The following is a 20991-nucleotide window of genomic DNA, read 5'->3' as shown; positions in this document are numbered from 1 at the left end:
TTGGCATTGGAATGCCAAAGTGTATGTTTGTCTGTATTTTAAAAGTTACATTTATAATGACTAATCCTAGCAGCTGCTGTTAGAACTCTTTCCACTTATTATTAATAAATGGGATAAGTCGGGGGTGTATTCTTGGATGGGGGAACGTCATCCATGGTAAAGTCAGGAATGTTGGATTTCTGTGGCAGTCTCCCCTGCCCCTGAGGCTCAGGTTTGGCCCTCTTGTGAGAAACAGGTCAGGTGGGACTCCCCCCACCCCCAGTCAACCTGAGAGAAAAGACCTGGCCCTCACAGACTTTTCTGGTCAAGAGCAGAGCAGCCTGGGTATGTCAGGAGAACTTTGCAGCCTGCCTTGTCCCCCTCCCCTCCCCTCCCCCTTAGTGCTGCTGTGCTGACCTACCCTTCCGGGGGGCTGCCCAAATTCACACCCCCAACCCCGGGGGAGTCCAGTGGCCATGAGAAACCCTAGGCTTCTGGGCTTACTGCTTTTACGTTATTCCTGCTCAGATCTCTGATTTTACAAACACGTGATCTGGATGTGGGTATTTTCACCCCCCTGATCCCTCCCATTAACCAGTGCCCTGGTTGTGGTCAGGGGAGGGAGGACACCCCTAGAGCATCATCCCTTGCTTAGAATGGGGTCAGCCCTGGTCATTGCTTGATGAGGCCCCGAAGAACAGTCGTTGTGTTTGTTTCCTTGCCTGTGCTGAGCCTGTACTGATAACGGTGACTTGTTGGTCCAGTAAAGGCCATGAACCTAGCGGAGAATGCTTGAGTGCTTGGAAGTGGTCTTGGGGACTGAACGTCTGCTGCTGGGTAAGGACGATTTCTTCATCTGTGTATCCAATGTCTCATATCTTTCTACAGGTAAAACAGAGAGAAAATGGCATAGCGTTAAAATGTTTTCAAAGAGTAATCAGATCTTTGGATTCATTAGGCTGGGAGGAGAGGCAGTTTGCTCTGGTGAAAGGACTTCTTGCGGGGAATGTCTTTGACTGGGGAGCAAAAGCAGTCTCAGAGTAGGTGTTCAATGTTTCACGGCACCGTTTCTAAGCACCTTCCCTCCCCCCCCATTTTGGTTTTTCTTGCCCGTCTGGAGACCCCAGCCCCAGTTGAGTTGAATGGTGTGAATGTGACCATTACCCTCCCACCCCATGCGTGCCCGCTGCTTCTATGTCTGGAATGGTTGTTGAGGCCAAGGCCATCCTTTAAACAAGCCTGCCTCCATCCCTGCCCATGGGTGTGCCAGGGTGGCCCATGTGGAGAGCCAGCCAGCCTGGGTTGGAGTAGGTTAAGGGGTTGCTTTCAGACTTTGTCCTGACCTGTTAGACACTTGGAGTTCAGCAGACACCTGGCTGTCCTGAGCTGGAAACTCACTTTTCATCTCTACCCACTGAGTCACAGGCCTCCACAGGTTGAATGAAATCCTCTGTGATGTTGGAGAGGGGTACACTTTAAAAAACAATTAAAATGAAATCCATTCCCCTGGTAAAGCCCTCACCTTGAGTGATTTTCTTTTCTTTTTTAAAAAAGGGCTCTAAAAATGTTCCCAGGATTATGTAATCGATCATCCTGAGAGACCCATGTAAAATGCACTTATTTCTAGTTTCTATGTAGTATATGTCATAATAGTTTTATGTTTTTATTCCCTGACATCTTTTTAATTGTTAAAGCAACTTAGATTTGTACTGAATTACAGCTCTTTCCATCACCGTGTGTGCAAAGCTAGAGTAAAGCATCTGATTTAAGCTGATGACATTTCCTGTTGGTTTGAAATGACCCTGCCTTGCCATGCTCTTCTAAATAGGCTTTGGGGAGTGATCTAAGCTTTATAACCTTTTTCTTTCTTTTTTTGGAAACTGTTATTGGGTTTAAAAGAAACCTAAAATCCAGCAACGTTGGTGTGTTTTCTTCAATTTAGAGCCCTTACCCTCTCACTGACTTTTGGAGTGTCTTTCTCTATCAGTGGAGGGGACCAGGAGGGCCAACTGGGCCATTCAATTTTTCCATGTTCTTGGCATGACCTGCATGTCTTCTGCATGTCATGGACTGTGATTGAGGATTGTGCAGGTCTTAGAGACATGCCATTTCACCGCCAGCTGCTGCCCCCTGGAATGTGGAGTCTCCTGTTAATACAGAAAGACTTCATTGTCTGCCATGGCCCCACGTCTGTCTGGAGCAGGACCCTCTAGCACAGCTCCCAGAGATGGGCTCTGTCTTCCCTTAGATTCTCAGCCCCCCTGCCCAGAATCCGGGCCCTCGTGAGGCTCTGCTGGTTCAGCTCTTACTAGTCTCATTCTCCACGTGGAGCAACTGGACCCAACAGGCTTTTTATTCATAGCTTTTTTTCTTTGTCTAGTGTTCTGGAATGTGAGCCGCAGTTTGGATTTGAAGAAGCCAAGAAGAAATTACAAGGTATGGATGCCTTAGGCGGATAAGGGCACGTAGCTAGTAGTGGGGCGAGAAGCCTGGGATGGCCCACTGACTGACAGCTAGCACTGCCTGGGATAGCCCGCTGGACTGACTGATGGCTAACTCTGCTTGGGATAGCCCATTGACAGCCAAGTGCTGCCTGGGATAGCCCACTGACTAACCTTCAGCACTGCCTAGAATAGCTCTCTGACTGACTGACTGATGGTCTTTAGTAAACTGGAATGCCTCTACATGGCTTAATTTCCCTTCTTCCTCATTAAAACATACTAAGTCACAGAGAGAAACCTCCTTGGAGGAGATGCACAACCCCCCTGCCTGACCTGTGGTTGCTCTGTGGGTGGCTGGGTCTCGTCAACGAGACTCTGTCTTCTGTCTTTCCTTTAGAACGCCCTTGGCTAGTGGACTCCTATGGAGAGTGGCTGCAGCGGCTAAAGGTAGGTGTGTGGTCACGGCTGTCCAGACTGTCCAAGGGAGCGCTGGCCTGATGCTGTTGGGATGGACCCAAGATGGAGCCAGGCTTTTCCACCCTTGGGATAGGCGTCACCTTACCCTGCTGGGTTTCTCTGACCCTCCTGCTCTAGGGATGAGGAAGGGAAGGGCCAGGAAGGCAGTGTGTGGCATCATGGAAAGATGGCCGCGGTTCCATGCTGGACACCGGGCGCAAGGTGTCCTTCTTTGGGCCTTGGTGCACACGGCAGGTCTCTGAAAGGCCTCTCCCCTTCTTATGTTGTGGGCTCCTGTGTGGTAGGGAGGGAACGGCTGATCAGGGTGGGGGGGTGTCTGTTAGATACAGCTGACTCTTCCCTGGGGGGCTTTGTGTGCATGCGGGGGAGGTGGGGGAAGTACATGTGCGTGAGTGCACAGATGCACATGTGGGTGCATACACACATATGTAGGGTTTTTAAAAAAAATTTTTATTCTCCAATAAAAGCTTGAAATCTAGTGATCCTTAATTCCTTCGAGGTTCAGTTTGATCCCACCTTCTGCAGGAGGCCTTTGCCAGTCCCCTCAGCTGCTGTTGCCCCCTTTGAGATGACTTCCATCCCCTTTGTACTTCTCTGTGTGCCTGATGACTCACGTGCTGTCTCCCCTGTCAGAATGTTGACTTCCCTTCTTTGCGTCCCCAGCACTTGGCTGGCACGTAGTAGGGATTTAATGAATGCGTATTCCTTCTGCCCTTCTAGCCTTAGCCTCTGGTGCGCAGAGGCCATGTTTGTCCGCGTCCCACAGAAGAGTTAGAAATGATGGCAGAGCTGGTGTTAGAGACCATGCCATCAGAAAACACTTGGGAGGAACTAGGGCCCTTTAACCCAGAGAAAAGAAGCCTCAGGGGTGACCTGTCCTCAAGTCCTGGGCTGGGGGGAGCAGTGATGTGGCAGGAGGCCCACGCCTCACTCTCCTTGGCCTCCAAGGGCAGGGGCAGGGAGATGGGGGAAGGGACAGGCAGGCAAGTTGTGATCTGAGGTCAGAAAGACCCTGATGACTGGAGCTGCCCCGTCCAGAGCTGGGGAGGGGGAGGGACTGCCTGGGAGGGCCCGAGTCAGATCCCCCTCTCTAGAGGCTTGTGGGCTGAAGCTGGTTGGCCGCTTGAGTGCGAGATTGGGAAGGAGCCTTGTATGGGTCAGACCGTCAGGCTGCCGAGGTCATTCCACCTCAGGCATTCTCTGCTTCTGTGATGATTATTCTGAATTTAGAAACTCCTGTTCCAAACTGAACATCCTGGTTTTGTCTTGCAGGGTCCCCCTCATAAATGTGCCTTAATTTTCGCAGATAACAGTGGAATAGACATCATTTTGGGAGTCTTCCCCTTTGTCAGGGAGCTACTCTTTAGAGGAACGGAGGTGAGTGTGTACCGCCCAGTCCTGGGGACCCTTTTCTCTGGCCAGAGCAGGACATGTGTCACTCACTGCCAGGGTTCTAGCTGCTGAGATTGTAAGGCGACCAAGGCAAGAAAGAGCGAGTGACTGCCCGATTGGGAGTGGAGGCCCTCCAGACCTTGGCATACTTTCGGCAGTGAGATTTTCCCTTGTCCCCAAATGTAGGAGGTAATTTGGACTAGATCAAACTAGGGTTCTTAGACATCACATTGGCTTTTTTGTTTCATAGCAAGTTAAAGTGACTCTCACAGGGCAGACGGACCTCCCGAGCCTTTCTGTTCCCTAGCTTTAGACTTTGTGTTTGCTTAAGGACGCTGGCTGTCGTCTGCTCTTAGACTTGTCCTCGAGTGCCAGACAACCGAAACCCCATCACTCCACAAAGCCTGAGCGGAAGCCCCCGCTAACCTTGCCCTCAGTGCAGGTGGTTGCTCCAGTGCTGACATGGCCCTTTTTGCTCCAGGTCATATTAGCCTGTAATTCTGGACCCGCCCTCAACGATGTGACCTACAACGAGTCTCTCATTGTGGCCGAGCGGATAGCGGCAATGGACCCTCTCATCCAGTGAGTTGGCCTCCCAGCGGCCGCAGGATTTGTCCAGCTGGGGCCCCGGCAGGTGGCCATGGAGCATCCCTCCTGTGCCTGTGGGTGGGCGGCGCTGGGCTCGCGTGTGCTCGTGTGTGCTTGTGTGTGCACGTGTGTCTGCTGTGCCCCGCTGCGGGGCTTGTGTGGGTGCTCCCCTTGTATTCAAGGGCCTGTTTTGTCTCCTCTAGATCCGCATTGAAAGAGGACAAGCTGCTCTTGGTACAGACGGGCTCGAGTTCCCCCTGCTTAGATCTAAGGTAATCCAGGAGCTGTGTCTGGCTCTGCCTGGAGATGGGGAGGAGGCCGGAGACGGCGGAGAAGCCTGAAGGGCCCTTAGTGATCACCTGGTCCTCATTCTCTTCCGCGAGGAAGGTGCTGGGGTGTGTGTGTGACAGGAAGAGAAGAGAGAGGCAGGGTGATACTAGCCTTGTCCCCAGCGGGGGCTGCTCTGCTTCTAAGGAAAGGGAGCACCCGGCGCTAACCATGAGGCAGCATATTTTTTGGTAACTCAAAGCGTTCATGTTTTGTAACCATGATATGTTATGCTTGAACATCTGATGTGTCTCAGCAGTTTACTGGTTGTCACCTCAGCCTCTGCCACTCAAACGTGTTATGTCTGTGGGATTGGAAGCAAGGGGGCGTGACCAGGCAGCACCCCCCCCCCCCGTCAGGGTGCTCAGTGGGCAGAAGATGACAAAAGGCGCATTAGGCCAGGAAGACCTTGTCACAATAAGGCCTGGTCCACATTGTCCAGGGGGCTTCCTTAGGAGGTAGTGAGGTTCCCTTCGCAGGAGGTCTTCAAACATAGGCCATCCGCCTACTTGTCAGGTGTGTTGTAGGGGGAATCCTTTCCCGCTGTGGGGCTCGGCTAGGTGCCTGCTGACACCTTTCCAACTCCGAAAGTTCGGGATCCATTCTACAGACTTCCTTGGGAAAAGCTCCTCTTTTGTCAGCTTAAGTGAGAATGGCAGTCAGCTTCAACCACAGACATTCGAACAATTATTATGTTCTTGATAGCAGCGTAAATGGGTCCCACACAAGTGTGTCTGTTAGTGGGGCCCCTGGTGATCCAGAGCCAGGGTCGTCCAGAAAAAATTCACTCATTGCAGAAGGCTGGTTAGAATTGGTAAGATGACAGATTCAAAATGGGTTCATTTTAAGATGAGGCAGGTCCTTTACTGGGTAACAGGGTTGTCCAGCAGAGTTCCTTAAGAAGCCCTTCTTGGTTAAGAATAGTTTTGTAATTAGAAGCATCTGTTTGCCAACAGAAAGTGGTTCTGCCAGCCTGCGCATCAGAAAGGCCTGGACCAGAGTCCTGCTTCTGACACATACTGGCTGGGAGATGGTGGGCCGGGTCCCATGCCCTTGGCCCTTGTGCTGTGTCACAGCCATGCCCCCTGCCCAGCGAGCTCCCTCTCCTCCCCCGGCCTCTTAAAACCCCACCAGGGGCCTCCAGGGCTCTGTGCTTGTGCCAGCTCATCCAGGGGCACTGTTTCCCAGTTCCCTCCAGTTCCTGCCCATAAAAATATTTGTGTTTCTTTGTTTTGTATTCTCTCTCCTCTTGGCACTGTAAACTGGTTTTGTATCCCAGCACCCAGCACATTTCCAGGAATATATATTTTGTTGTTGTTGTTCAGATGTGTCTGCCTCTTCGTGACCCCCTTTGGGTTTTTCTTGGCAAAGATACTAGAGGGGTTTGCCATTTCCTTCTCCAGGTCATTTTGACGGATGAGGAAACTGAGGCAAACAGGGTGAAGTGACTTGCCCAGGGTCACACAGCTAGGCAGTATCTGAGGCCAGATTTGAACTCAGAAAGAGGAGTCCTCCTGACTCCAGGCCTGGTGCTCTGTCTGCCGCCCCACCTAGCTGCCCCAGTGCACCACTTAGTGCAGTAGAGGCTTAATAAATGCTTAATGAGTTGAGGTGACTTAACCTCTCTGCACAAAGATGAATTGCTAACCTTCATCAGTGCAAGGATTTTCTGTATGAGGGGATGCCCATGATGATGTTGCCACAGAGGAGGACCGCCGTCCCCTGCCCTCCCAGGGATATGCTGTCTGTACAAAGGAAGCGTGACGTGCTCTAGACCAGCGCTTCTTAAACTGTGGGTCACGACCCCAAAAATTTGGCAGCAGTAAAAGGTTTCTGAATGCTCAATGACCAAAACTTAATTAAAGGTCAAACATGTAATGAATCTGAAGTGTTTCTGGCAGCGCCAGCCCGTGTTGCATCGCGCAGCTTCACGGCAGCCTTGATCCTGAACACACAGCATGCGCACTTTGCGCTGCTCGTGCCTCAGGCCACACGCCAGCCAACGCTGGGTCACGAGTGGAAAAAGTTTAAGCAGCCCTGTCTAGGCTGACAGACCGCTTCAGAAGGGGAACGTTTAAAGTTTGGTACAGATTGATAACGATGAAAGAGCGGAGGTCCGTGTCAGTTCTACAGGTGCCGGTGAAGGACAGTGCGTGGTGGGCACACGCACGTCCCCGCCGGGCACCCCGCTCACCATGCTCCTCTCTTCCCTTGCAGCCGTCTAGACAAAGGGCTGGCGGTGCTGGTTCGGGAGCGCAGCACGGACCTGGTGGTCATCGAGGGCATGGGCCGCGCCATCCACACCAACTACCACGCGGCCCTGCGCTGCGAGAGCCTCAAGCTCGCCGTCATCAAGAACTCCTGGCTGGCCGACCGGCTGGGGGGCCGGCTCTTCAGCGTCATTTTCAAGTATGAAGTCCCAGCCAAGTGAGCAGCCCCTCGGGGCGGGGGCCCTCCTGCCCTGCACTTGCACTAGCTTTATTGTCAGTGGTAAAGAATGTATTTTTATTACAACAGGGGAAATGGAGTTCCAATCAGAGTCTGTATTTATATTGTGCTTTTGTGACGCAGAGCGACGATACGACTAACTCGATAGAGTACCCACAAACGTATATATATGTATATCACTCATATTGTTTATTTTGGTAAGTGTTTATTTTAATGCTGCAGTATTTGTGATGGAAAGACTTGACTTTTTTTGTTCTGTGAGACATTCATATTGAAATATATTTAAATGTTAAAGAAACTTTTTAAAATATATATCTATCTTTGACTAAAATCCGCCAGCAGTCAAATGGCCCGTACCAAATAGAGTTTTTAAAGAGCCCAGAGTTGCTTTTGCGTGTTTGCTCCTTTAGACGAGGCTGGCGCTGCAGGCCCTTCTCAGCCCACAGAGCCGACTTTCCAAGCTCCGTTCTCTCTCACGTCATCCTGGGCCTCCCTGCATTGGGGAGGACCCAAGACCTTCTTTGGGTAAAGAGCTCCAGGACGCTGGCAGCGAGCCGGCAGAACCAAACGTGGAGGCCCTTGGTTTCCAGGGCCCTGAAGCAGGTGTGCATGGTGCCACATGCAGGGGGAGCCTGGACAGGCAGGGAGTGTGCCGTGCCCCTTCCACTGAGCTTGGCAGCAGCCGGGGCCAGTCACAGCCTGCGCCTCCCAGGGCATCGTGGTTCCTTCCCTCGTGGGGTCTCCAAGCCCACCAAGGCCCATTCTTCTGTGCTGTCCACACTCTACTGGCAAGCTCCAGCTGAAAGGGAGGAAGAACAGGGCAGGGTGAGCAGCAGGCAGGCATCCCGCTGTGGAGGGATCTCTTGTCTGGCAAGTAGTACTGAAAGAGAGCACTTCCTTGTGGGCAGGGACTGTGAGTCTTGCACACATATCTTACAGACACTCGATAAGTGTTTGTGGACTGCTTGGTGGCCCTTCAGAGGCAGAAGTGGTATCTGAATGAGGAGTGAGGAGGTGGCTTGTTCACACTCGGCCTCGGAGCAAACCAGATAGTCTCTCTGTCTGTCTCTGTCTCTGTCACTCTCTCTCTCACACACACACCCACACACCACATACAGACACACACACACACAAAATGAAACAGTCCCTGTCTTGAGGGAGCCCATGCTTTGCTGGGGGGAAGCACCACAAATAGGCAGAGGTAAACACAAGATGAGCACAAAGTGATTTTGGGAATGGGGGAGCCGGGGAAGGCCTTGTTTTGGAGGTGGCACTTGAGCTATTCCTTGAAAGAAGGTAGAGATTGCAAAGGATGGGGATGTGAGGGGAGTGCAATCCAGATGTGGGGACGGCCTATGCAAAGACATGGAGGCGGGAGATGGCAAGTCCTGGAAACAGGGGAGGTTGGGGATGATGTGGACCTGGTGGGTTTGAGTTTCCACTCGGGAAGTGTCTCACCAGAACTGGAATGGGACCAGACCTAGACTCCTCAGGGCTCTTCCAGTTCTGAAGGGTCTGCCCCTCACATGTCACAAGCACAACTTTGCAGTTACATCCTAGAATCCAGGATATGTGACCGGTTACCAGCCTGCTGGCTGCTTCAGTGAGCGCAGGATTTGTAGTCAGAGGACCTGGTTTTGAATCCCAGTCTGCCTGCTGCTCTCAGTTTCCTCCTCTGTAAAATGAGGGGATTAGTCCCAAGGGACTTTGAAGTCTCCAGCTCTGAGATCCGGAGTCAGCTCAAGCAAGTCATAATCCCCTCTGTGGGGCTCAGCTCCCCACTTTGTAAAATGGGAAGGTCCTGGCCAGCTGTAAATCTATCATCCTACCAAATTCCTGCCCATCAGTAAATGGCACAGGGTTTCTTCTGTATTGGAGCCTCAAATTTGTGGGGATGCAGTCCCCAAGGGTTAGCCAGGGCCAGTAGGCAGGATTTCTGAAAAGCCTAGGCATTCTCGGTTTATATAAGATTTCTATGGCCTGCCTTAGTTTGCCTGTGGAGCCAGGCGTCTACTGCCTGGGTAAGCGCTTTGCCCCAAGAAAGCAGTATGGAACCTGGGTTATGAGGAGGAGGGGCTGGGGTCAGACTTGATTTAATTAGTGTCAGGAGCAGCTGGTGAGTAATGGGGCTTTCTAGTCTTAGTGAGTGAAGTGGGCCTTAGGTAGCATTGCTCACAGTAAGGCTAGTGGAGGTGATGGAATTCCAGCTGAGCTATTTAAAACCCTAAAAGATGATGCTGGTGAAGTGCTGCACTCAGTGTGCCAGCAAATCTGGAAAACTCAACAGTGGCCACTGGATTGGAAGAGATCAGTTTACATCCCAGTCCTAAAGAAGGGCAATGCCAAGGAATGTTCAAATTATCAGACAGTTGTGCTCATTTCACACACCAGCGAGGTTATGCCTAAGATTCTGCAAGCTAGGCTTCAGCAACATGTGAACCGAGAATTACCAGAAGATCAGGCTGGTTTTCAAAGAGGCAGAGGAACTAAAGACCAAATTGCCGACTTTCACTGGATTATGGAGAAAGCGAGGGAGTTCCAGAAAAACTTCTGCTTCTGCTTCATTGACCACACTAAAGCTTTTGACTGTGTGGATCCCGACAAAATGTGGCAAGGCCTCAAAGAGATGGGAGTACCAGGTCATCTTACTTGTCTCTTGAGGAAATTGAATGTGGGCCAAAAAAGCAACAATTGGGACCAAACATGGAACAACTGATTGGTTTAAGATTGGAAAAGGAGCACCACAAGGCTGAATATTGTTACCTTATTTAACTTAAATGCAGAGTACATCATGGGAAATGCCAGGCTGGATGAATAAAAAGTCAGAATCAGGGTTGCTGGGAGAATTATCAGCAATCTCAGATATGTACTCTGATGACAGAAAGTGAAGAAGAATAATTAAGAAGCCTCTTCATGAGGGTGAGAGGAGAGTGTAAAAGCTGGATGGAAACCTAACAGAAAAAACAAAACCTAAGATCATGGCAACTGGCCCCATCGCTTCTTGGCAAATGGAGAAATAATTGGAGCAGTGTCAGATTTTATATTCTTGGGCTCAAAGATCACTGCAGACAGCGACTGCAGCCATGAGATTAAAAGACGCTTTTTTCTTGGAAGGAAAGCTGTGGCTTATGTGGACAGCATACTGAAAAACAGAGATAGCACCTTGCTAGCAAAGTTCTATCTAGTCAAAGCTGTGGTTTTTCTACTAGCCATGTAGTTGGATTGTAAGAAAAACCGAGCACCTGAGGAAGTGACTCCTGAATTGTGTTGCTGGAGAAGACTTTTTTTTTTTTTTGGCTAGGCAGTGGGGTTAAGTGACTTGCCCATGGTCACACAGCTCGTGAGTGTTGTGTATCTTAGGCTGGATTTGAACTCGGGTCCTCCTGAATCCAGGGCCAGTGCTCTATCTACTGTGACACCTAGCTGCCCCTGGAGAAGACTTTTGAGAGTCCCTTGGCCAGCAAGGAGATCAAATCAGTCAACACTTAAAGAAATTAATTCAGGCCATTCACTGGAAGGTCAAATACTGAAGCTGAAGCTTAAATACTTGGGCCACATAATGAGAAGATGGGACTCATTGGAAAAGACCTTGATGTTGGGAAGGATTAAAGGCAAGAGGAGAAGGGAACAGCAGAAGAAGAGATGGATAGATAGTGTCATGAAAACAATGGACATGAGCTTGGACAGACTGAGAGATAGTGGAGGATAGAAGGCCCTGGTGTGCTAGGTATGGTCCATGGGGTCACAAAGATTCATACACAACTGGATGAATGAATAACAGTAATTTTTAGCAAGCTACCTGGGCTCCAGAAAGTTGTGATTTGCCCAGGGTCTAACAGCCAGGATGTGGCCCAGGCAGAGCTGGTTCTGAGGCCAGATTCTGGCCTGGCCCTGTGATTTTCCTGGTCCAAGAAATTCTTAAGGAGTGACCTCTGCACTCCAGTATGCCTCTGGGCTCCTTCTCTGTGGCTTATGGCCTGGGCCACTGAGAGGTTCAGAAATTTAGCTGATATGTGGCCCAGGTAGAACTTGGACCCAGGTATCCTTGAGGCCAGTCTATCTATCTATCTATCTATCTATCTATCTATCTATCTATCTATCTATCTATCTATCTGTCTGTCTGTATGTATCTGTTTGTCTGTCTTGTCTGTCTACCAGTCTGTCTATCTATCTATCTATGTCTATCTATCTGTCTGTCTGTCTGTCTACCAGTCTGTCTGTCTGTCTGTCTGTCTACCAGTCTATCTATCTATCTGTCTGTCTGTGTACCAGTCTGTCTGTCTATATATCTGTCTGTCTATCTATCTGTCTGTCTGTCTGTCTACCAGTCTGTCTGTCTGTCTGTCTACCAGTCTATCTGTCTGTCTGTCTGTCTACCAGTCTATCTATCTGTCTGTCTGTCTGTCTGCAAGTCTGTCTGTCTATCTATCTATCTATCTATCTATACCTATTTATATATGTATACCATGTTAACTATACCATGCTGACTTCTGGACTATAATTTAAAAGATAAAAATTCAAGTGATAACCCAGGAGCACTGGAAACCGGCCTTAGCTGTCACCGAGCCCAACCTTCCCTCCTCCATTTTGGAGGTAAGTAAACAGTTCCGTGCCAGCTGGACCATGATATGAGGTGACTTTGCTCAGATGGTCAGTCCTAAGGAACAAATCTGGGGCCACAGGTGTTCACCTTTGGCAAGTTGCCAGTGAGGGCACAACCCATTTTTACAAAGGAGGGAACTGAGGCCCAGACAAGTGGAGGATGGACTCAGAATCACAGCATGTCAGAGTTGGAAGGGACGTCCGGGGCCATGTAGGCCAGCCTGTGCTTGGCTGGTGGACTTGGAGCCAGACACTTAAGGGAGATGTGGTCCACTCTGCCCTTTCGGTCTGCTTCCCCAGCTGTACAGTGAGCGTAATGGCACCCACCTTTGTGGCGAGAATCACCAGGCATCATGCCGTTCAAGCACTCGGTGCACTCCAGGGCAGCACTGAAGAAACGTGAGTTATCATTTGTGCCACATCTGACTGATGAGGTCCTCCAGCTTAGGCCATTTTCAACTTCACAGACTGCAAGGTAAGAAATCTGGAGCAAGCGGCCTCTAGAATCCAGCCCAGCCCTGGCGAGTTTGAAACCTCGGTATTCTCTGGTTCCCTCAGCCCCAGATCCATCTCCAGGGGTTATTGTCCTAGCTGTGCGTTAGGGCTAGCCTCCACTGAGGCTCGTCCATCCCTTCCAATCAGTAATCATTGACTACGCTCCTGCTGCTTGCCAGCCCCTCCTGGGACACTGCAGTGTGAAGGTCCCCGTACAGGGCTGGGTGTGTCCCATGTGGGGAGTGAGGACTGGGCTTTGGCTCCTGGGAGATGGCCGGATATGTTGCCTTCCTCAGAAGCCTGTCCTGTCTCCCAGCTCTGCTCTCTGAGTAACCCTGCCTTTCCTTCTTCTGTCCTCCTCGGGGACCCCTGGAGGTACCAGGAGAGGGAGGGAACATAACATGTGCATTTTTCTTTGGAGCTGGAAGTGACCTTAGAGATAGACCATTGAGTAAGAAAATTGAGGTCTCGAGGGGTTAAGTGACTGATCAGGATAACACTGTCTGAGGCAGGATTCAAACCCAGGTCTTCTGGACTCCACCCCCAGTGCTGTATTCACTGGACCACACTGCCTCTATAGTCTGATCTCCATGGCCCCTCCTTTGACAGCAGAGGAAACTACAGCCCTGAAAGGTGCAGTGATTTGCTTAAGGTCACACAAGTAGTGAATTTGCTTCAGAATTTGAACCCAGCTCTGGGGGGACTCCAAATTCAGTGCACTATCTACTAGCTAATGATTGCCCCAGTTGAAGAGCTCAGGGGCTCCTGGGGACCTGTCTGCCTATCCAGGCACCTTAGGAGACTGGGTCTGTGGCCCTTGCCTGTCTCTTTATCAGGACCCCAGGGGATGACAGCCCCTGGGGGTGGGGGGGTGGGGTGGCTCACTGATAATGACCGTGATCCAGGGACTTCCCCTTAAGAGCCACCAGGTGGCACTCGGGAGACACCTGGAGAGCCTGGCTGGGCTGGAAAGCAGCACCTGGCGGAGGGGTGGGAAGGAAGTCCATGTAGGAGGAGGGTGGGCACGCTGGGGTCGGGGCCAGGCAGCAGTGCCCCTCCTCTGACTCTTCCTGAGTGAGATAGCGTGAAAGCACTTTGCAGACCTTAAAGTGCTCTATAAACTCTGGCTTCCATTGTCAGTATTTTGTGGCCTGAAGTAGCTGTCTGGTGTCTGGGCTCACCCAGAGGAGCTCCACACTGGTTGTCCCTTGGCCTCTGGCCAGGAAAGCTGTGGCCCTGGGGTGGGGTCGGGATGCCGACGAGCCAGCCGGGAGCTTCTGGGGCCGCGGCTGTGGCAGGCAGACTTGCCCATTCCACCGAAGACTCCCTTGCTCCAGGGGGAGGGAGCAGGGGTGGGACTTTCTCCTTCTGTCCCCCCAGCCCGGGGCTGACCCTTCTGCTCTGGGCTAAGCTGTACCTAGGGCCTTGGGCGGCAGACCTGCTTCCATAGCCACCCCCACTTGCACGTGGGCCGCTCCCCATTTTGGGCCAGATCTGCGGTTCCCCATCCCTCAAAGGCCCGAGGGGCTGCAAACAGTAATGTGAATCCCTAACCTCTGCACCATGCTTTTTTTACTGGACAGTCTTAGAAGGCAATAAAGTATTGTCCCCATTTTACAGATGAAGGAGAAAGGCAGGTTGGGGGTGGGGCAGCATAAAGCTTCAGTGAATGCCCAAGGAGACAAATCAGAGTATCTGGAAATAACGCAAAAACCACTCTTCCTCCTCAGGGAGCTGATCACAAAAGGGTGAGGGGGCTCAGGTCTCATGGATTGATCCCCCAGTGGCCTGTCAGCAAAGAGCCAGCTTCACAGAGACTCGGTATCCCCTCCGCCTCCCTCCTCCTGCCTCCCCTCTTTCAGCTGCCTGCTCGGTCCCTCAGATCCTGGCCTGGAAAAGTCAGCTCATTTCCTGTCCATGAGAACCCAGCGTGGACTTAGGGTCTGCCTTTGCTCCAACCTCCTGGACCTCCTTTACTGGGGGAGCTAGTGATTGGGGGAGCCACCCTGACATGAACAGTGCTTTTAAGAAATGAATTCTTTCAGTTTGTGGCCTGGTGACCTAAGGCATTTATTATTTCAGAGGAACCGCGGCTTGTCTGCTGCCAGCCTAGGCCCCTTGCAGACCCCCTGACAATCACTGCTTTGAAACCCATCAATCCATCCCCTAGATGGCTTCTGTAGGCCAAGAGAGGAGAACCTGTCTGTCCGTCCGCTTCCCCCAGACTTCCTGAATCCTGATGGAGACTAGGAGGAACCTTAATTGTTTCCTTAGAATCTCCTGACCACCTAATCCAATCTGTGCCCATTTCCAGAGGAGCCCTAGGCCTGGCAGCTTCCTCCTGGGCCCCCGGGGGGGGGGGGGGGGAAGGCTGTTCTCAGCTTGCTACAGCCTTGCTGGGGGAGAATGGTCTTTGCATTGTTGACATGGGACATCCCTTCCCACCCTCATCACAGCCCTCACACCACTGCTGCTATACAACAGGAATGTGCCTAGAAGCATTTCCCCTCTCCTGGAAAAATAGAGAGTTGTAGATACGATCTAAGAATTGGGGGGAGGGAGCAGACAGGATGTTGGGACGTATGGGAGGGGGACTTGGGTGGGGAACCAGGCAAGTTTCACCCTCCTTTCTTAGTACTGAGCAAGGAAGTCCCAGAGCAAGGCAACAGCTTTTCCACAGATCAGCAAAGCCCTGTAACTAGAAACCCATGGAAGGAAAAAGGAAGATTCCCCAACTCCTACACATAGTCTCTCCCATACTCCTTTAGGCAATGGAGCTTGGCGGGGCTAGCAAAAAGAAGTGTGACCCTTCTTTAAAAGCCAAGCTCAAGGCCCATCTCCTTCACAAAGCCCTTCTTGATCCATTCGCTTTCTCTTCATGCACGGCCTTGAAATCAGGTCATGAGGTTCTCCCTGAGGGAAGTAGGGTTGTTCATCCTGGAGAAGCAGCTTGGTGGTACAGTGGAGAGAGGGGCCAGACCTGGAGTCAGGAAGACCTGAGGTCGAATCCAGCCTCGGACACTTCCCAGCTGTGTGGCCCTGAGCAAGTCACTTCACCCTGTTTGCCTCAGTTTTGTCGTCTGTCAAATGAGCTGGAGAAAGAAATGGCAAACCACTCCAGTATCTCTGCCAAGAAAACCCCAAATGGGGTCAGGAAGAAACAACCCTGGAGAAGAGGATTCTTGAGGAGGGTGCAACCAAGAATCTGAAGGGTGGTCATGGGATGGATTCGCCTTGTTGCCTTGCCTCCGAGAGCAGAACCAGAAAGAGGGATGGGGTGAGAAGGGAGAGGAGAAGGAAAGGGACAGACTCGAGCTTGAGGCCCGAACAAATGGCGCTGTCCCCAGATGGAGTGGCCAGCCCAGAGGCAGTGAACGCTTCCTCCTCAGAGGTGCTGGGGAGATGACTCAGGGGGTTTGTGATGGGGCCTGTGGACGTGGCTGCACAGCTCCCTTCCCTGTCTGAGATTCTGGGCTCCCTGCCCTTCGTTTTGGGTTCCAAGCAGCGAGGCCTTAGTGGACACACCTGGGCACGGCTTCCCCGACCATGCCCTAACCCCAGCTTTCCTGAAGTCCCGTGGAGGTGGCCTTGCCCCACCATCCTCACTGCACCCCTTTGGGAGAGTTTACAGATCACTTACCTCATCTCCTTTGAGGTTCACAACACCAGCTGTGAGGGAGACGGTCCCAGGTACTGACACCAACCACCTTGTACAGAAGACAGGCTCAGCAAGGTAGGAACCTAGCTCGTTAGGATCACACAACAGGCCTGGACAGAGCCAGGACTAAAACCGGGATTTGATGACTCGGGGTCCTGGAGCTCTTTGGGACCAAGGGGGTGAAAGGGATGGGGTTCCCAGGGCCTTTGCTGCTTAAAGTCACCCAGGGAATTACTGACAGAGACAGGCTCAGAATCCGGGTCTGCAGCGGCCGTGTCCCTGGAGCCGCAGGCCTTCAGGCAGTTCAGTCGAGCTCTGTTCGGAGCATTTATCCAGCACCTGCTACGTGGGCCAGGCAGGCACTTTGCTAAACTCTGGGAATACAAAACTTAAAAATATGGAAACTATCTATTCTCAAAGAGCTGATTTTCTACTGAAGAGAAACAGCGTTTAAACAGGCAAATAAACCCAAAATGAAACACAGGACAGCTAAATATTCAAAGAGCTGTGATGTGGTCAGGAGGAATTTCACCTGTCCTGTTCTGCTGGACACCCCCCCACCCCCACCCCAGAGGACAGAATTAGGTGCAACGGTACAAGGTGTAAAGAAGCAAATTAAGGCAAGGGTCAGAGAAAACTGAGTGGAATAAAAATGAATGGAATAGGCTGCACCTTGGGAGTGGTTGGGTTTCTCCCTGCCCCCACCCCATTGGAGGCCTTTGAACAGAGGACAGATGACTACTTATGTAAAATGCAAATTCCTAGGGGCAGGGACTATAATTTTTGTCTTTGTAGACGAAGCACAGTGCCTAGTACATAGGAGCTTACTAAATGTTCATTGGTTCATTCCTCTCTTTTTCTCCCCCCAGCCAATAATCCAGCCTGTCTCTTTGCCTAGCCTAGTACCCAGAGCCCAGAGCCCAGTGCCCGAGTCCCAGATCCAGTTCAGCCCAACACACTGAATCCAGAGTCCAACATGGCCCAGTTTAACCTGAAGCCAGAGCAGAGCCCAGCCATTTGGATCCTGGGGTAACCACTGCCAAATGTACCCAGGGCAGGAGGTGTGAAATGAGCCCCCAGCTCAACCTGTGAAGAGAAATCCAGTTTGGAGGAAGGAGACCCAGCATGCTAGGAAGCCACAGCTAGGAGGATGGTGCTGACTGAGGAGCATCCCACCTTGTCTATATACCTCTACTATGAGGAAGCACCAGGAAGTTTCCTATTTTAAGTAATTTTTCGTCCTAACTAGGTTAGCTCTGTTGTTTTCAGGCTGCCAAATGACACCAAGTTCTGTCAACAACCTTTAAATTTGGAGCCCTGGGACAGTTCTGGTCATCTTGCCCTGGCTATAGATCAGATTAGTACTGAACCCAAAGCCCTGAGCTGAGAGTGTAGCATTCAGGACCAAAGCAGTCCATCCCAGTACTCGGGAGTCTCAGATTTAGCCCAGAGCCCGGAAATGAGTCGTCAACCCAACCTCGCCCTGAGAAGAGCCCCAAACTCAACCCAGACTAGAGAGGAATCCCCTCCAAAGCCAGTCCAGAGGGGAGTCCCAAACCCACCCTGTCCAGGGAGGGGTCAGAGGCTGGACAGCAGTGAATTGACTCAAGGTTCCCAAAGTGGGCCAGAGTCCATAGCCCAGCTACCATCGGAAGAAGTCAGAAACCAAAAGGTTCGATGCATTTTATTGGAGTCGTTGTGAAGAGCTTACAAATAGGTTTTTAAAATGTTTCAATGTACAGAGAAAATTCTTATACAAATAAAACAAGATGGGTAAAAAGGGGGGGAGTGGTGGTGGCCCAGGGTCTCAGGGGAAAGTGATTGCCCTCTCCCAGGACTGGGGTCAGCGTGGAAGCCACATTCTCTCCATCAAGAAGGGCTAGGATCTTCATAGTGTCTCACTGTCCTGAACACACACACACACACACACACACACACACACACGCACACTCACCCAAACATATACACGCACACACATGCATGTGTAAGCACATACACATGAGGCTAAAAACAAAGGTAAAAATGGGGTTGGAGAAGGATAATTTTGGATAGTTTCTCTCGTGTTCTATATGTGTGTCTAAAAATTTAAATATAGATACGTATATAATCTCATTTAAAACACATGAAAACCCTAGCGTGGCAGTGCGAACATGGAGAAGCCCGACAGCTTCTGCTCCATGCACTACGTACAGCAGCACTGTGGGGAGCCATCCTCCCAGCCCAAACCCTCCCCACATTTGAGCTGGAGGGCAGCGGCAGAGACCAAGAGTCCCATGTCCTCCTCCCTACTGCCTTGACTGTAGAGTGAGCACCTCAGAGCCCCGCGGAGCTGGCGGACGCTGGGGGCTGGAGACCAGCCCAGGTGAGGGAAGGGGGAGGTGCTGGCATGCGGGATCTCACCCAGCGGCCGTGGCCTGGGTATTGGGGACGTTGGATGGAGGAAGGTGGGTGGGAAGAGCCGGAGACAGAGAAGGCCGGGCCCAGACAATACAGGAGTGGCCAGTTCTGGATCTGCCTCACCACTCAGCTCCAGCCTGAGCCCAGAGGAGGGGCAAGTGACGGGGAGCCAGAACCTTAGTGGGTGGACACATGGGAGTAAGAACACTTCGCAGTCTTTGCAGCCCGAACCCCAAAAGCCTTTCCCTGGCTGGGCTTTCTCCTCCCCCAGTTCTGCCCGGATTAGAGTTTCAAAAGAACAGGGCCCGAGTCCGAATCCTCGATGAGGCCCGGGGTGAACTTGGAAGGTGGAATCAGAAGAGCCAGAGAGTCCACACACCCCTCCCGGCTCACAGAGCAGGCCCCCTCTGGGTTGCCCCGTTCCTCCAGGGGACCCTGGACCCCCAGACCCTGGAGCCTTTGCCTCTCCTGGGCCTGCCTGGCCCGGGTGGCAATGTAGCGCACTCTGCTCTGGCTCCGGGAGGAAGACCTACGAAGGAAGCCGGGCCCCTGGCCCGCTGTGGCCGGCCCGCTCTCGTCCTCGTCCTCGTCCTCTGTGGGCCCCAGGCTGGTGGGGGATGTGATGTCGCCGGCCAGCTGGAAGCCGGTCAGTCTCCTCAGTTGCTCGGTCAGCTCATCCCGAGGCCTGGCCTGCAGCCTGGGTCCCAGCGATCTCCCTGCCCCAGCGGCAGGAGCTGGGCGGGGGCCAAAGCTGCGGCTGATGCTCCTGTACGTACTCTCGAAGCCGGGGGCAAAGTCGTCCGATGTGAGGTCGCCCAGGCTCTTGGACTTGGCGGCGGCCCCCACGTCCTGAGCTCGGGGCCCCAGGGAGGACCCCTCTGCCCGGAGGCCCTCCATGTACAGCCTGCTCCACGTGGGCCTCCGGCGGAGGGAGGCCAGAGCATCCTCGGGCCTCCGGGCCAGGGGCCGGGGCTGCAGCTCATCCGGGGCTGGCTGCGGGGCCAACCCCGCCCTCAGGTTGGGGTTAGACTTGCTCTTGGTCACAGGGGGCAGCTGGACCCCGCCAGAGGCGGCTGAGCGGGGCCAGGGGCCCTTGTGCACTGCTAGCCCCCCCAGGTTCTCCCGGCTGCCTGTGAGACAGCCCAGGTTGGGCAGGCTTTTCCTCACCAGGTTGGGCATCGAGAGGTCGATGACCGTGTCATTGGAGGACATGCTGGAGGAAGAGGACATGCTGTCCCGTTGACTGCCCGCCTCCAACTTGCTCCACAGCTGGTCGCTGCCCGTGGCATCTGAATAGACGGCTGCAGCAGGGGACTGTCCCGGCGGGGCACGCCGGACCAGCAGGTGGTCAAAGGTCACCTGCCCTTCGCTCTTGGCCCTCCTCACCACAGCCGGCGGGCCGGCCAGGGCCCGAGCTGGGGCCGGAGGGATTCGCAGAGGGACGGAACCCACAGGCCGGCGGGGACCCTGAGGATCACCTGTGTGCTCTGCCCTCCGGGCTGCCCCATCCGGTTCCTCTTCACGGTGGGAGGGGGAGGGGTGCAGCAGGGAGCCCTGCCCTGCCGGGGGCATGGGCAGAGCCCCCTGGAACTCCTGTTCTCCGCGGTTCGTCTGTCGTTCCCCCTCTGAACCTCGTTCAGTGTGGTGTGGCCCTGGAGCGGTCAGTCCACCTGGCTCACCTGGGGAGGGAGAGCTCAGAGGGGTGTCAGAGCCTGAGCCTGCGGAGCAGTGGGACCCTCCCTCGGAGTCGCTGATGGGGGCGGGGGGCAGAGGGGGGCCGGGAGCGGGGGATGGCGTTTCCTTGGCAACGAGAGGCTCCTCCGCGATGGTTTCGAGGCCGTACAAAGACGAGACAGATCTCTGGATGGAGAACGGGCGGCCATCTGGAGAGAGAAGGGCAGCGTCAAGCCAGGCAGTGGGTGAGTGAGAGACGTGAACGCCGCCCAGGGCCCAGCCCTCCGAGAGCCCCACGGCAAGGGGTGGGGGTGGGGGACCAGGCACAGAGCCCTGGGGAAGTCTGGATGGGGGCGGGGGTGGGTTTGAGGGACTAGAGCCAATACACAGAGGCATCCACCCTCTAAATCTTACATTGCCTCCCCAAGTTCTCCCTCATCCCCTCCAGCCAAGGGTGCCTGTGTGTACACACACACACACACACACACACACACACACACACACACACACACA

At 52.9% G+C, this 20991-nt stretch overlaps 2 protein-coding genes across 6 annotated transcripts in view; one reads left to right on the top strand and one right to left on the bottom strand.

Annotated features, from left to right (window-relative positions):
* Window positions 1–7950, top strand: part of PANK4 (pantothenate kinase 4) — a 44641-nt gene extending 36691 nt beyond the window's left edge. The window contains exons 13-19 of the mRNA XM_027855409.1: window positions 868–1019; window positions 2360–2415; window positions 2818–2867; window positions 4170–4274; window positions 4771–4871; window positions 5081–5149; window positions 7422–7950. Of these exons, the coding sequence (XP_027711210.1) occupies window positions 868–1019; window positions 2360–2415; window positions 2818–2867; window positions 4170–4274; window positions 4771–4871; window positions 5081–5149; window positions 7422–7635 (747 nt within the window). The 3' untranslated portion in view covers window positions 7636–7950. The remainder of the gene's footprint in view (window positions 1–867; window positions 1020–2359; window positions 2416–2817; window positions 2868–4169; window positions 4275–4770; window positions 4872–5080; window positions 5150–7421) is intronic.
* A 10125-nt stretch (window positions 7951–18075) lies between these two features.
* Window positions 18076–20991, bottom strand: part of PLCH2 (phospholipase C eta 2) — a 336561-nt gene continuing 333645 nt past the window's right edge. For 4 of the 5 annotated variants that reach the window (XM_027855536.1, XM_027855535.1, XM_027855534.1 and 1 more), the window contains one exon: window positions 18077–20687. In XM_027855536.1, coding sequence (XP_027711337.1) covers window positions 19087–20687 — 1601 coding nt within the window. In that variant the 3' untranslated portion in view covers window positions 18077–19086. Of the gene's footprint in view, window positions 20688–20991 lie in introns of all 5 variants that reach the window. The other variant, XM_027855539.1, reaches the window with a different exon arrangement.

This window comes from Vombatus ursinus, unplaced genomic scaffold (assembly GCF_900497805.2).
Source record: "Vombatus ursinus unplaced genomic scaffold, bare-nosed wombat genome assembly UNPS02010822.1, whole genome shotgun sequence".
Taxonomy (NCBI): domain Eukaryota; kingdom Metazoa; phylum Chordata; class Mammalia; order Diprotodontia; family Vombatidae; genus Vombatus; species Vombatus ursinus.
This window is presented reverse-complemented; position numbering and strand designations above follow the sequence as displayed.